Here is a 15,135-nt window from a genome sequence, read left to right as displayed (position 1 = left end):
CAAGCCCTAAATTTTACTGCAAGAAAAGGATGATAAATTCAGGGTAACCTTACCTTGGCTTTACGAAATTTAACGTGTATTTTGGATTTGGTCGAATTTACTTAATATACGATTTAGAGCTTATTTACTTTTCAAAAGGGGAACATTATTTTCAAGAGTGTACATAAATAATTTGGACCTATTTAAATTGATGTGAACTCCTGTATTTCGTAGGGTCCTTTCACTGGAGCGAGTATGAACCCTGCCAGATCTTTTGGGCCATCTTTCATCTCCGGGTATTGGAAGAATCACTGGATTTACTGGGTTGGCCCGATTTCCGGCGCTTTCGCGGGAACCATCTCATACCACCTTCTGTATCACTCCTCTCCAAAATCCGACCTTCGGAAGGAAGGAGTAATTACTAAAAATATCAGCAATGGCCACATTCCTCCCGTGGAAGAGTACTCTATAGAGAGTATAGGAGAGAGAGTATAGGAGTACTCTCTATAGAGAGTATAGGAGAGTATTGCATGGCACATATGTACGCGTGACATATTTTGAAGCACTTATACAGCAATTATAGAATGTGATTTGGGACCGAATTACGAATTAAAAAACAAGTCGGATTATTAAAATTTATTTGAATTACATATAATATTTTTGGTTCACAGTGCGGTATCAAATTGATACGACCACACTAAATAAATTTGATCAAAATTCACCCAACCTTGAGAACATTAAGATCTCACTCGAGGGTTGAGTAATCCAATTCAGCAATAGTTGAGTAAAAATCAACCAATTAAATAGTATAACGAAAATATGGGCTGATAGGATTTTATACATTAGTTGAGTAATATTTGGTGAACCATTCAGTAAATTATGCTGAACTATTGAGTGACTTTTCCACAACTGTAAGTTAATTTATGCACAATTAAAGGTGAAATGTAATAATTAATTTACAATCTGGGCTGATCGCAATGAACAATAGTTTTATTCAAGAGGACAATAAATATTCCATTATTATGTATAAAAAATTGTATCTTATTATATGTACCTGTCCGATTATTTCCAATTTGTAGGGGACTAAAAGAGTGGAAATAGTTGCGTCTCGGCCAGATATTTTTCCCGAACTTATGTAGACAAGCTATAAATTAACAAAAATTATCACAAATCATTATCTAAACTAACAAATTGTTTGTGGAATTATATAATTAATTATTACTTGTATTATGACTGTGTATTCCTCAAAACGTGGCTTAGAGTACGATGGGCGAATTTATCTAAAATTAATCAATAATCTTTTTCGTTAACAATTTCACAAAAAAATTAAACATGATCGGTTACAAATGAATCGCAAACCACTAAATACTTACTTAATAATGTTGTCCTCCTTATTGGGATTCTTGCCTTCAATTAGAAATAAAAATTAAATTAAGAGATATTTTGATTATTAATGGTGAGACATGGGCTTACGTTTTAAGAAACGATTTTATGTAAATGATAATTCTTACCTAAGTCCTTCTAGGTGGGTCATTTTTAGAATCCATGGGGAAATATTTTAGAAATCGATGGGGGAAATTTTTCAGAAAATATATTGCAAAGAGGTGGCGAAGAGAACTGGATGGGAAGTTTGACTTTGCCGGGCAGCCTCGCCTCAGACTACTCGACTAATACTTAATTTTTATACAACAGTTGAGTAAAATTTTGTCAACTATTGTACAAAATTCATTCCCTAACGAAGTAAGGTTTCTATGTTGATCTACAATCTCTACGATCTGTAGTTACAAATTTACAACGTTAAGTAAATACATATTTACACAACCCCATTGGTTAGTTTTTAATTTTCGGTTGGATTATGTTTCACCAACGTTGTGGAAAAATTCACCAATTTCACTTTACTCAACTAGTTGTGTACAACTTTATTTAGCGTGACCAAAAGTTTGTAAATATGTAGGACTTAAGCTCGATAAACTTAGTAATAAAGTACACAATACATAATCCATTAAGATTGTTAAGCATAGCATTTATACACGTTCACTTGCAAACTATAAAATAAATTATTTAAATGAAAAAATGCTCTTCGGTGAGGCAGTAGGAGTGACGATTGCAAGAAAGGAAAACAAGGAATTCTCTATTCTTTAATTTGAAAAAGATCCGATATCATTGCGATATTTTTAGACTTATGAATTGTAGTATTCGCACTATTAAAAAGTTGCCTCGCTATGGCCCATGGGCCAAAAATCTTTAACAAAATTATTTAATAAACGAAATTACTTACTTTTAACCTTACAATTTAAGTACAAGTGAATCAGATATCGCCGATCCTGAGTAGTTAATTACCTAATACATAGATCCCTAACTATGAAAACCTGTAAGTTATCTCAAACAAAAATTGTTTTGGCTTCACAAAAACTTCATTTTTCGTCCACACCTGTAGTTTTCGTAAGGATCCCGCAAATTATGTGAAGATTTTCTAGTTCGGCTAGTTGTTATTTTGCAGTAAACACGAAACAGATAATTAGTGTTACTTACTAGCAGCGTTCACCTCACAATAAAATAATAACGCACAATATTTGATCTAAATTAGCGACAAATCCGAGCGATAAGCTCAAATTAGATAATTATTATTATTTTACAAAAGATTTTAGGCCCACGGCGAGGCAACTTTTTAATAGTGCGAATACTATAATTCATAAATATCCTTAAATATCGCAATGACATCCGATCTTTTTCAAATTAAAGAATAGAGAATGTCTTGTTTTCTTTTTTTGCAATCGCCACTCCTACTGCCACTCGGAAGGGTGTTTTTTCATATAAATAATTTATATTTGTCAACCCTCAGCTAATACCGAATTGCAATTTTTGTATTAAGTTGATTTTGCTAATTCTAATTAACTCGTTAATTCTGGAAGAGCTGCTACCTCACTCAGCATTTTGTTAGTAAACTTAACGTATGCATGCAATCTGAAAAGTTTTAATGTGTTTAATAAGAATAACAGTCATCATAATATGGGACCAATATTATTGGTATTCGATTAATGTCATTCGAATGATGTCAATCTAATAAATATTTCATGACTGCTGAGATGAAGCTTGCAACATTTGCAAAATTTGTCTTTAATTATAAACTCTACGTTTATATAAAAGCTTATTCGCAGTTGTATCACTACAGTTGCCTTCAAGACATCTTTTTTAGTAATAACACTTTGCAGATATGCAGGTTAATATTTTTCTCACGTTATTGTTCATCGTAGTTGCAGGTAATGCTCAAAATTATACATCTGTACATACTTATACCTAGATAATGTATTCGTACATAGATTATCTAGACTGTATATACACAACAATTACTATGATTAATAATATATAATTATTTATAAATTTGACAGAAGATGTATACTTTAGAGATGTGGACGGGAAGGAGTATGATGGGTGGGGACGCGCCATTCCCCCAGGTTTAACAGGTACGTGCATGGCTACAATAATAACTGAATTTTGTAAAAAAAATTGTCCATGTTCTGATAAAAAATTTCCCAGCTTCAAAGCTGGAAGGTGACAAAACAGTATGGGTACACCAATTAATGGGAATAATTGAAAACACTTGCATGACAGAAAGAAAAAGAACCAAAGATGAACTGGGCGGTATTTTTATTTAATTTTTTTTTGAATTTTTATTACTTACTTACAGAAACTTTATTGATTGACCGTTTAATTATTCAGTTTTCGATGAGACTATTTACACTACAAAAATCACAGAACAAAAAAAGTTTTATACGCGCAAGGGGTTTCCTAATATTGGAAACACCCTTTTTGACTGGTGTGTAAAAGGCGTCCTATCGGGGGTTGATGCAGCCGTACAGGATTTACAGAAGATTCCACAGAAGTAACGTCATTAGAAATGAAGCTATTATAATAATTGCAAGAATTGGTAAAAATGATAATAAAATATGTTTTTTCTGGCTATAATTGTAAGAATTTTTCTGCTAAACATTCCCACTGCGTGATCCCATCGACGTTATCATGTATTGAAGCAAAGATAGATTTGGTTGATGATCTATTTGAGGCATATGTGTAGTAGTATGCATATAAGAATGTTATCTATATCTTGTGAAATATTAGTCATATGTACATTAGATAAGTCTGCGATAGTGGTTTGTAATGCTGGTTTTGAATCTGTAGGTATTGCATATGTAGTAAAACTAAACCGTGATGGCTAAGCCGAATTAATTTAACCCATACTGATTTACTGCATATGTACATAATTTATACAAGAAAGTTATTTGAAATTTATCATTTACAAAATAAATTACCTAGCCCATAATGATAAACGAGTTTCTATCGTTTTTTTTTTACTTTTACTCTTCTTCCCGTGTTGAGAATAAACTTGGGAAAATCACTCCGGCTTGAAACTAATTGTTAGCTGGTAAGTTTAAATTAATTACGTTTATATAATCGTGATAAAGTCATTTAATCTGATAAATAAAATAAAAAATTGTTGCAGATTCGACAAGCTGCTCAAATTATGAACCATTATTTAACTACTATTTTTTGCAAAATTACGATAAATCATCAACCGAGCCAGTGTCGTTAATTATTCAGGATGAGTGACAAATTATATTATTTTGCCTATAGACTTTACCTATCAAGATTTTCTAAAGTCATCGATTATTTTTATTTGCAGCAAAGATAAGCCGGAGATATCCAGTGATATATTTAAGTGGACGTAATCATCCAGAATGCTGCCAACTTGAAACCGTAAGAAATTTTATTGATAATATATGTCGCACAAAATAATTAATAGTGCAATGGATTTTAAAAATTATAATTAATTATTTATTAAATGAAAACGCAGAGTCGATACGGCGTTTATAAAACCACCCCCACCCAATTCCACCAACCCGAATGGTTCTCCAAACTCCTGCTCTTTCCCCATCGACAAGTCCATGTTACCCCCCACGGAAAATTCCCCCTTCGTCAACAACATCCCTTCCACAAACTTAATTAAGGTGTGAACAAGTTGTAATATTTAAATGCTTAATCAGATTAATTATATGCATATATATTTAATTTAATACTTTTAGTGAAATCTGTGTGTAATTTTTATTTATAATTGTCTATTGATATAATTATATATAATGTTATACAATTTGAAATAAATTTTTAGTATACAATAAAACGTGCAAATGGTGGTGCTAATTTGTATAACATTTGGTAGAAAATAGTGTGCACAGTTATAGAGTTTACTACCAAGAATATGGTAGATTTCCACCGTGTGTACGTCATCTCTCCTACATAATGGTATGGATTTAATTCAAAAAGTGCTGATTACCACCACACCAGGTATAATGTAAATCCACACCGGCCAGTGGTTATTCCTACCAACTCTGCAGACTCTGCAGAGACTCTGCAGTGCAGAGTCATAAACAGAGCTGTGCAGTTTGGCAAAGATTTGGTAAAGAATTTGTTTGCAGAGTATAATTCATAATTACGATTCCCTGATTTGATATCAATTGTATGCAATTATAAGGTTGTAATTGTTTTCATATGTATCAGTGATATGAATTATTATTATTTGCTTATTGATCAACTAGGCTATAGCCCGTGTAAAACACGGGCTCTGTTGTATTTTTTGGATGGATGAATTTTTTGTATCGACAATTTGTAGCTTCTGTTCTGTGGATTATGTGAACTGTCCTCTGCTTAGGAGGGCTTTCTCGTGTCTCGCGTTGACATATTAGGGCTTCTGGTGTTTCTTTCGATTTTCCGGACTTTCCGCCATTTCTGTGGACTTTCTGAATTTTCCGGAAAGTTCAGAAAGTTCGGAAAGTTCGGAAAGTCCAGAAAACCCGGAAAGTTCGGGAATCACTAAAATAACCCACCGATTAGTCCAAATTCAAAGCACTGCGAAAATTCGTAAAAAAGTGTCTATTAAGAAAATTTCTACCATATACCTCAGTTATATGGTAGAAATATACCTATAAATATAACATATGTATACCTCATGTACATGAGCTACAACACCCCGGAGGTAGTGTACTGACATTGTCACAAAAAAAGGCCCTGTTAAGGGCCACCACATTTTCGTGAGAGCATGTTATTTTTTCATACACATATTTCCGAGACGATTTTTTCCGTAGCTTTTTTTCGGCTACCTCAAATATTAGGGCACAGGAAAGAGGTGCATTTATTCAGAAGGTTCAAAATAGTGGCATCACCTTCACCACTTCTTGGAAACTTGGGGAAAGGAATTATTAATACATCGCCACTAAGGGACGATCTTGTATGTTAAAAGTGGTGAACTTTATTCAGCCCAGCCTCACTCCTTTAGCAAACTGCTTCTCTCACAGTTAATAAAGCAATAAATTGGAGTTAAAAAAATCTCTGGGATAAAACAAAAATGCTGGACAAGGTTTTACAGCTAACCGGTATACTAGCCATCCTGATAACACCGCCCGCATTCTCGTACACCTTGGGAGGATGGCTGCAGGAAGAGAGGGAATTCAAAATTTGGATGTTCAGTAAGTATGGAATTTTACTCATAGATAAGGCCCTTACCTATGTCCCCTTATCATACGGGGCCATCCGTAGATTACGCAAGACCAGAGGGGGGAGGGTATCGTGAGGTGCGTTATTCTCTAATTGACACAAGATGTTAAGAATGTGCCTAACTACGTTAGAAGGGTGTATGGATGGCAGGGGATCGATAGTAAATATCAATTTTTCGTTACATTTGCGAGCGGCCTTTCAATAAATCATTTTTGAATAATATGGTGTCAAATGGTTAATTGATTTTCTTCAGTTTGTGCCTAACTACCGCATTATGTAAGAATGATTTGTTTCCAAGTGATTTGCATTTGTTTCCACGAAATTCAAATTTCCTGTTGTCCTTTCAAAATTTTGACTTCATGGCTATGGAAGCTGTACATGGTTCCCCACTAGGTTAATGTTTAAGACTTATGATTAGACAAGTTCTTGTGAAGTGGAACAATTTATTGTCTCCTTGTTTTGAATTGTTTGCTGCATAATTGTTGTTACAAATAATTGCTTTTCAGATGAGACCGTACGTGAAACCAGCTTCATCGCGGATATCCATGACATAGAATACTTTCCATATGACGATTGGAGGTTGGTGGGGCAGAGAGAGATTAATGTGTCCAGATTTTCCTCTGCATCCGTTGCAATCGTCTTTAAAAGTAAAGAACCCCTACCGGCGACTGCAGTTATTTTAAATGAAACCACAATCCTTGCACCTGGAGTGGAATATGATGGGTACGCAAATTTATTGATATGTTACTCAAATTAATCTAGGAAGGCTATTACCACCCATAAATACAACACGTATGACACTCTGTCACGTGGTACCAGTTGTAGAAATGATTTGTCACTAGTGGCCGGTGAGATGAAACAATCTCGTCTCATCATGAGATTAGATGAGATGAGATGCGACGGCGATAAATGAGATAACATGTGGGACAGATAAATAATGTGAGATGAGATGAGACGGGATTATGGTGAGACGGGATGAGTTGTAGCGAGATAGAAGGAATGTATCTCATGTCATCTTGTCTCATCATAAGTGAGATGACATATGAGATACAATTTTCATCATCTCATTTAAGTTTTAACCAAATTGCCCATATTTTTGATACCGGTGCGGGGTTGTTTTGGACTGGGCGGGATTTCTTATCTCTAAAATTATGCCCAATCGGTGAAAAAATTGTTTGCTCGTGGTGAAGTGGAAAACAGTGTCTAACAAAATGATAATTGTGTTTCCAAATCTTTGGAGAGTACTCAACTGGCACACAAAATCAAGGATTTCGTCATATGTAAATATTTATATACATTGTTGGTTTTCAGAGAAAGCAGAATTTGGTTTCTTGGGTACCTTTGGGAATTCGTCCCAAGAAAACCCATCCACCCGAGCCGATTAACTGTGAAGTTCAACTATACATTTTTGGATGTAAGTATTCACCTAAATTTGATATGAAGGCATTAATAGCGTTATGGTAGAAATGTTATTAATAGACACTGTTTAAAGGATTTTCGAAGTGCTATAAATTTGCACCGATCGAACAGTTTTTGAGTGATATCAAAAATTTAAATTCATAATTTTTTCAATTGCCCAATGTTTTCAAAACATTTCCAATTTTTGAAATCATTCAAACACTCATCGATCAGTGCAAATTCACAGCACTTCGAAAATCCTTAAAAAAGTGTCTTTTAATAAAATTTATACCACAATATTCTTCGCAGTCTGGCTGAGTTGTTTCCCTCGCTTAGTTCCTGCATCGAGGACAATATTGTCTGCGATGCTTTTATGTTGTGTGTAATGTATTACATACAACCATAGGGTAAAAAATATCGGATTAACCAATAAGATATTTGTAATATCTTCAGATAAAGGCCAACATTCCAGCCCCATCGGTACCCCTCCACAACACTAACACAAGCGTGGCCATGACTCAAACCACGCCCCCGTTTGGAACAAAATGTCAAATTTTCGGTTTCCTCCAAGGCCCAGATTTTGATTTGCATCGAATTGGAGCAACCGTTCTAAAGGGGAGCAGATGTCAAGATATTTTCCAAAATATCGGTACAAAACTGTCCCCCTGTTTTTGCACCGAGTTAGAAGCACTGGACCCAATGGGAGGTGGAGAGGTGGGAATAAACCAACCATATTTTGATGCCAGAGTTAGAGACCGTAGAACCTGGAATAATATTAGGAGGGGTGATTTAGTTAAAATTGATCAAAGATATCCAATCTTTTGCGAGAATTGGGTCAATTCCACGAGTGAGGTGTATGTGTTTGCTGGGTTCAGTATTCACCACATAGTGCAGGGTTCGGTTAGATTTTTCATGTTTGAAAATATTCTTTAAGTTTCAATACACTCTAAAAAATTCTATTACAACGCTGACCCACCTATGACTCTAACAACGTGGTGATAGACCTGTTACCTCGAGGTATCACTGTATTACCCGGTGGTAACAAATTATTAGCGTTTAGTAAATATGACATTTGTTATTTTTACATTTTTATATGGGTAACAAATTTTTCTATAGCCTTCTTTTTCAATAGCCGTAACGATGCTGAACAAAGTTCAGCATCGTTACGTTTTTAAGTCATTTAGAACGTTTGAGTATAGATGGGGCATGACCCCAAGTATTTGAGATGAATACATTTATATGAGGTTTCAGACATGACGATACTTTGTCACGCCTAATACAATGAGTAGATAAGTATTTATGTAGCACAGTTTCATAAATCAAGTCATTGCATCGAACTGCTTTCTGTTTTTTCCCTTTCCAATCTATTGTCATACTGAATTGTCACGTTGCATATATATTGTAATTTTACTAGACATAAATTGCTGGTTTTTTGTCACAATTATGATTATATGTGTGCGATTAAAATTATGACAGATTTGACCCACCATTTTCAGAGAAATGGTGGCTTGTGTGTACAGTTTTATTAATACCCTATAGGGTATTAATACTCTAAGGTATTAGGTATCATCTAGGTATTAATACTGTACAAATTTCACTCAAAGTTGTATAAATTGCCATTTACACAACTCAGTTGGCTAAAATTTTCCCAAGTATGTATAAAGTTTATACAACCTTGAGTAAAATTTATACAACGTTGGCTAATTTTTACACAACTGGTTGTATCCATCACTATTTTCCTCAATATTTTTTGCTGTGTAATATATGTATACATACCTAGAATTACAAAGTATGTATAAATTGTAAATGAAATTTATCATTCACAACCTGTCACATAATGGCGCTAAACACTTTATAGTCATGTGGACTTTGGCATAACTGTAATAAATAAAACGTGTCAAGTGTTATCAACTGACATTATATTCGTGTACTTAATTAATAATTTTTGATTATTTCGACGAAGCTCGGATTACGGTTGAACCGTAGATAAAATTAAAAACATTTAGCAAACTTGTCAGAGGTGAACGAATCCTGGGGAAAGTTTGAATTTAAATACATGATAAAATGTATGGATTGCCAAACTATACAAAAATATAGGAAGTCGCTCCACCTATGTATGTATTAATTTTCACGGAAGTAAAGCTTCCAGAATTTTCACGTTTATATAATTATTCGGTACTAAAATCAACTGGCACAAACGGAGTATGTAATAAGGAAGTTGTGATTGGCAGTTTGGCGTGTCTGACTCTCCAAATGCATACCTACGCATAGATGCCATTATGTATTCTTTCCATTATTCAGCCGAAAGGAGAATGAGTTGCATTAATGAGACCAAAGGTTAAACGGGTTCCAATAATTAATATTTCTGTAAAGAGAACAGTCAGAGGTTAAGCTGTATGTGTGAATGGCATGCTTGTAAAAAATGAAACATGAGACTTTCTATTTTTGGTTTGAGAGAGAGAAATGAAATTCATTTGGACAATTTGAGATATTGGTGATGGGAAATAGGTTTTTAGATACAAATTGTGATAGTCGTATTATTGAGGGGTTGCCAATCAACTTTGGCAGAATTAAAAAACACACTGATTACTATTGTAGCGAATTCGTAGGATTGGATTTGGAATGAAATTGGAAATTTGATAAATTTGCAAATCTAAAAGTTTAGGAAGTTTGAGGTCGTTTATGGGTGTTTATATTGGCGTTAAATGTCTGAACAAAATCAATCTTTATGTTATAGCTGGGGAAAGCTGGATGGAACTGGCGTTGTGTTTGCATGACCACCCAAACAGGTAATTTGTGTGCACACACCCGGAAATATCTTGGTCTCCTGAGAATTATTTAAATGTTCCGTAGTAATAATATCAATTAATTGGCTTTAAGTTTTAAACCTCATGGCATTAATGTAGTACAAGATCATCACCGGCACGTAATAGTCACATATCAATGCCGTGGTTTATTGATTTTTTTTAAGAGTGTACGTGTGCGAAATTTCTAACAAACAGCATACTCATTAAGTAGCTTCAGCTACTTTATGTGAAGACTTTGTCTGTCTGTCTGTCTGTCTGTCTGTCTGTCTGTCTGTCTGTCCGTCTGTCTGTCCGTCTGTCTGTCAGCAGGATATCAGGAGAACGGATCGAGATAATCGAAATCGGTTTTCGCCATCATACATAGGACCCCAGGGGGAGGATCCTATCAACTTTTGGGGGCAACCGGACCACACCCCCTTTGGCGACAGGGGGTGTGGTCGGGGCAAAATGAGATTTTTAGTGCAATTTAATCTATAGGTGAAATAGAGTAAAATTATGTGTTCCGGAGTTGTGCCACACCCCCTCGGCGCCAGGGGGTGTGGTTGGGGCAAAATGAGATTTTTAGTGCAATTTAATCTATAGGTGAAATAGAGTAAGATTATGTGTTCCGGAGTTGTGCCACACCCCCTCGGCGCCAGGGGGTGTGGTTGGGGCAAAATGAGATTTTTAGTGCAATTTATTCTATGGGTAAAATTAAGTGAAATTGAGTGAAATTAAATGAAATTAAGTGAAATTAAGTGAAATTGAGTGTTTCCCCGATTTTTCCGCACCCCTTCGGCGCCAGCGGGTGTGGTTGGGGCAAAATGAGATTTTTAGTGCAATTTAATCTATAGGTGAAATAGAGTGAAATTAAGTGTTCCCGAGTTGTTCCACACCCCCTCGTCGCCAGGGGGTGTGGTCGGGGCAAAATGAGATTTTTACAAAAAATTAATCTATAGGTGAAATAGAGTGAAATTAAGTGTTCCCGAGTTGTGGTGGGACCGTTTGGGGTGAAGTACGTCTGAAGCTACTTCCGTATGCGCGTTTGCGACGGTTTATTTATTTATGTAGCTGGCTATGTAGTAAGACTGACCATTGGGACTTTCCCGGATTGACGTTTGCATACAAATAAATAAACCAAGGCTACATAAATGTAGTCGTGCAGCACTTTTGTCTCTCTGAAATTCACTTTTATTGCGAGTGAAAAGTTTCCTTAATGAGTGCATTACCTCCTTACTGTTACATAAGTGAGTGTTGGAAATGAATGAATTTTAGAGAGAGGGAGCAATAAAACCATGAATAATACTGTGGTCACTTTTGGTAGGTCAGTTCAACATTGTCAGCAGAATTTCTCCGTCACTATTCGATCCCTAGTCTCTTATAAAAGACTGAGCTAACAAGGTAAACATATTCAGAGTTTGGAATTAAACTGGTGAGACCAAGTTGACTCAATCAAAGTTGCATTGACAGTTTCTAGAACTAGTTATGCATTAAATTCGGTAACAAATTTGAATATCAACCGGTAGCATTTTTAATACTGAAAAATTAATACCAGATTTCTTAACAGTTGACGGGAATATGAGGTTCCAATTTCTGCACATTGGCATCTCTTGGAAGGAGCTTTGCAAATCAGTGGTGGCGGAATTTATGGGATCATGCCTCCTCATCGTGACCGGATGTGGAAGCATTCTCGCGGTACAGTTTGGAAATCCGAAAGGATTCAACCTCACGGCAGTCTCGCTTTGCTGGGGCATGCTGGTAGCCTCCCTGGGATTTGTAAGGAAATGTTTTAATTCAAGAAAGAATAGGAGATCTTAAAAATTGTAAACTTGTTGTCTGTGTAAAAAACTTAGGGCGTTTTTTCTTAAATAATTGGAATTACTTTATAAGTCCAGAAATTGTTCAAGCATTCTAAAAATTTGAAAACCTACACAACAATTTGTTCAACCTAGCCTGATTTTTTAAATTACGCGCTAGAAAATCCCAATGTAGTTAAAAGAGAGTTCAGGTCTTAGTGTGGAGTAATATAATGAATACCCTTAAACATTTGCAAATTTTGATAAATATTTTGCCAGAACGGGCTTTGCAATGTTATTTGTATTGTTTTCATCTAGACTCTGCAGTGCCACATGAACCCAGCGGTGACAATTGCGTTGGCAGCAACGAGCCAAATTAATATGGTCAAGGGGGCACTCTACATTATGGCGCAGTGTGCTGGTACAACTCTGGGAGCTCAGATTCTGGTGGGTTTTACCCCGAAAAGATTTACTTGGTCGCTGGGAACAACTCAGTTAGCGAAAGGCGTATCACCATTGCAAGGTCAGGCATATATATAGGATATGTAGGTCTTGTGTGGTTTAAATAAACTTGAAATAAACTGTTGCGCACTCTTAAAAATAATGGTGGCCATTGGAAAGAAAACGAAATTTTATACTAAGCACGCCAAACTTAATCCAGGGTCACGTTAACCCGATATAACTTACGCAGTATTTAGTTTAGTTTACTAAATATTTATTTTTCACAATTATACCATCATTTTTAAGAGTGTATCTAAATTGATGCATGTCTTAAGGCCTTCGAATGGAATTCGTCGCAACTTTCCTTCTTCTGTTGGTAATTTCTCGTGCAAACGATAGAACACGTGAGCCAGGAGGATTAACAGATCTAGCGGTTGGATTGTGCGTTTCAGCGCAAATATTCTGTTTTGTAAGAGAATAAAAATGCAATGGGTACACTCTTAAAAATAATGTTTGTTTATTTACAAGCCCTAAATTTTACTGCAAGAAAAGGATGATAAATTCAGGGTAACCTTACCTTGGCTTTACGAAATTTAACGTGTATTTTGGATTTGGTCGAATTTACTTAATATACGATTTAGAGCTTATTTACTTTTCAAAAGGGGAACATTATTTTCAAGAGTGTACATAAATAATTTGGACCTATTTAAATTGATGTGAACTCCTGTATTTCGTAGGGTCCTTTCACTGGAGCGAGTATGAACCCTGCCAGATCTTTTGGGCCATCTTTCATCTCCGGGTATTGGAAGAATCACTGGATTTACTGGGTTGGCCCGATTTCCGGCGCTTTCGCGGGAACCATCTCATACCACCTTCTGTATCAATCATCTCCAAAGTCCGACCTTCGAAAGGAAGGAGTAATTACTAAGAATACCAGCAATGGCCACATTCCTCGCGTGGAAGAAAATGGAAGTGTGCATTGCGTCACCTTGGGCGCGTAAATATTTCTATGCACCTCAAGAACCCTTTTTGTTGATAGATCGATATTTCGTGTGATTTAAGTCAAAGGAGCCTAAAAGGTGGGGACATCTCTGACATGGAGCAGAGGTAATAAATGGCGCCAGATTTCAAAAATTGTCTGAAAGCCCATTAAATTTTAGTGACCAAAAGTTCAGGCTCAAAAGTTTGCAAAAAATTACTGGCTGAATGACAGCCTTTTTCTGAATTATGGAGAAGCACTTATGTCATTTTCCTAGTTTTTATTGTGCCCTTATGTTATTTTGGAATTAGTACGACGGTATGTTATTATAATTACATTGCATTGTTTAAATCTGCGTGAGAACTTGACATTTATTGACCTCATGACCAATTTTGCATTGACGAAATGCATTCCCACGTCAAATATGTTGATAGATATTTTTGAGGCGAAACCGGTAGTCTGTGACAAATTCATCAAAAAGATTGTGTACATTGGCCCAACTATTATTTTTATCATAAGGAAGAAACAAATTCTGAGTTTTTGTTACATATTCAGTCCGATTGAATTCAGTCAATCCTTTATTCATAGCCAACATCGCAATTAATGATATAATTAAAATAATCAATGTTAGACGGCTTACATATCAGATATGGCTAATTGAAACTATTTATCAATAAATCTAAAATTTATTAAATTCCACTTCTACCTTCGTATAGGTAGTCGTTTATTGGATACTTGCAAACGCAACCTTTCTGTATTCGTTCAATTCATTGCCCATCATTTTTTAATGAGAAATTCACAATTTTATTAAAATATTCAACTACACATTCAAGAAATATGTTTTGAAACGTAAGCAATGCCGAGTGTTATGAAATAAATTCTATATTAGCATGTGGAATATATGAAATGAATACAGTATTTTCTGTCGGCATGTTATTGACTTGCCAAAATCACATTGATCACGGAAAAAAACTTTTCTTTGTGGATTATAATATTCTTTTATTGTCGTCAAGAGTAATCTATGTACGTCATAATAAACAAGTGTGTAACCAGACGTGACATTATGTTAGCTCTTTTGAATTGTAAAAATTCTAACGTACGTACATCATGCCATAATGAATTCCATTCTGATATTTCGTACAGATATAAAATAGAGAACTTGCTAGAATTCAAACAAATTGAGTCTTAAAATTCCACAAAATTTGCTCCT

At 35.3% G+C, this 15,135-nt stretch overlaps 2 protein-coding genes and 1 long non-coding RNA gene across 3 annotated transcripts; all 3 read left to right on the top strand.

Moving 5' to 3' along the window:
* Nucleotides 1-3,157: 3,157 nt before the first annotated feature.
* On the top strand, nucleotides 3,158-4,045 carry LOC118438574. The gene is made up of 4 exons (XM_035859068.1): nucleotides 3,158-3,239; nucleotides 3,369-3,443; nucleotides 3,517-3,621; nucleotides 3,700-4,045. Exons 1-4 carry the CDS (start codon nucleotides 3,194-3,196, stop codon nucleotides 3,864-3,866), a joined length of 393 nt encoding a protein of 130 aa, XP_035714961.1. The 5' UTR covers nucleotides 3,158-3,193; the 3' UTR covers nucleotides 3,867-4,045.
* A 111-nt stretch (nucleotides 4,046-4,156) lies between these two features.
* On the top strand, nucleotides 4,157-5,091 carry LOC118438575. Its single transcript, XR_004836920.1, has 3 exons — nucleotides 4,157-4,402; nucleotides 4,481-4,734; nucleotides 4,832-5,091. It is a non-coding gene; the product is annotated as an uncharacterized LOC118438575 (long non-coding RNA).
* Nucleotides 5,092-12,287: 7,196 nt separating this feature from the next.
* On the top strand, nucleotides 12,288-14,570 carry LOC110858925 (aquaporin AQPAe.a). Its single transcript, XM_022107809.2, has 3 exons — nucleotides 12,288-12,485; nucleotides 12,824-12,952; nucleotides 13,684-14,570. Exons 1-3 carry the CDS (start codon nucleotides 12,288-12,290, stop codon nucleotides 13,945-13,947), a joined length of 591 nt encoding a protein of 196 aa, XP_021963501.1. The 3' UTR covers nucleotides 13,948-14,570.
* Nucleotides 14,571-15,135: the final 565 nt, after the last annotated feature.

The sequence above is a fragment of the Folsomia candida genome, unplaced genomic scaffold, assembly GCF_002217175.1.
Source record: "Folsomia candida strain VU population unplaced genomic scaffold, ASM221717v1 Fcan01_Sc023, whole genome shotgun sequence".
Classification (NCBI taxonomy): Eukaryota; Metazoa; Arthropoda; class Collembola; order Entomobryomorpha; family Isotomidae; genus Folsomia; species Folsomia candida.
The sequence above is the reverse complement of the archived record's forward strand: the minus strand, read 5'-3'. Positions and strand labels throughout refer to the sequence as shown.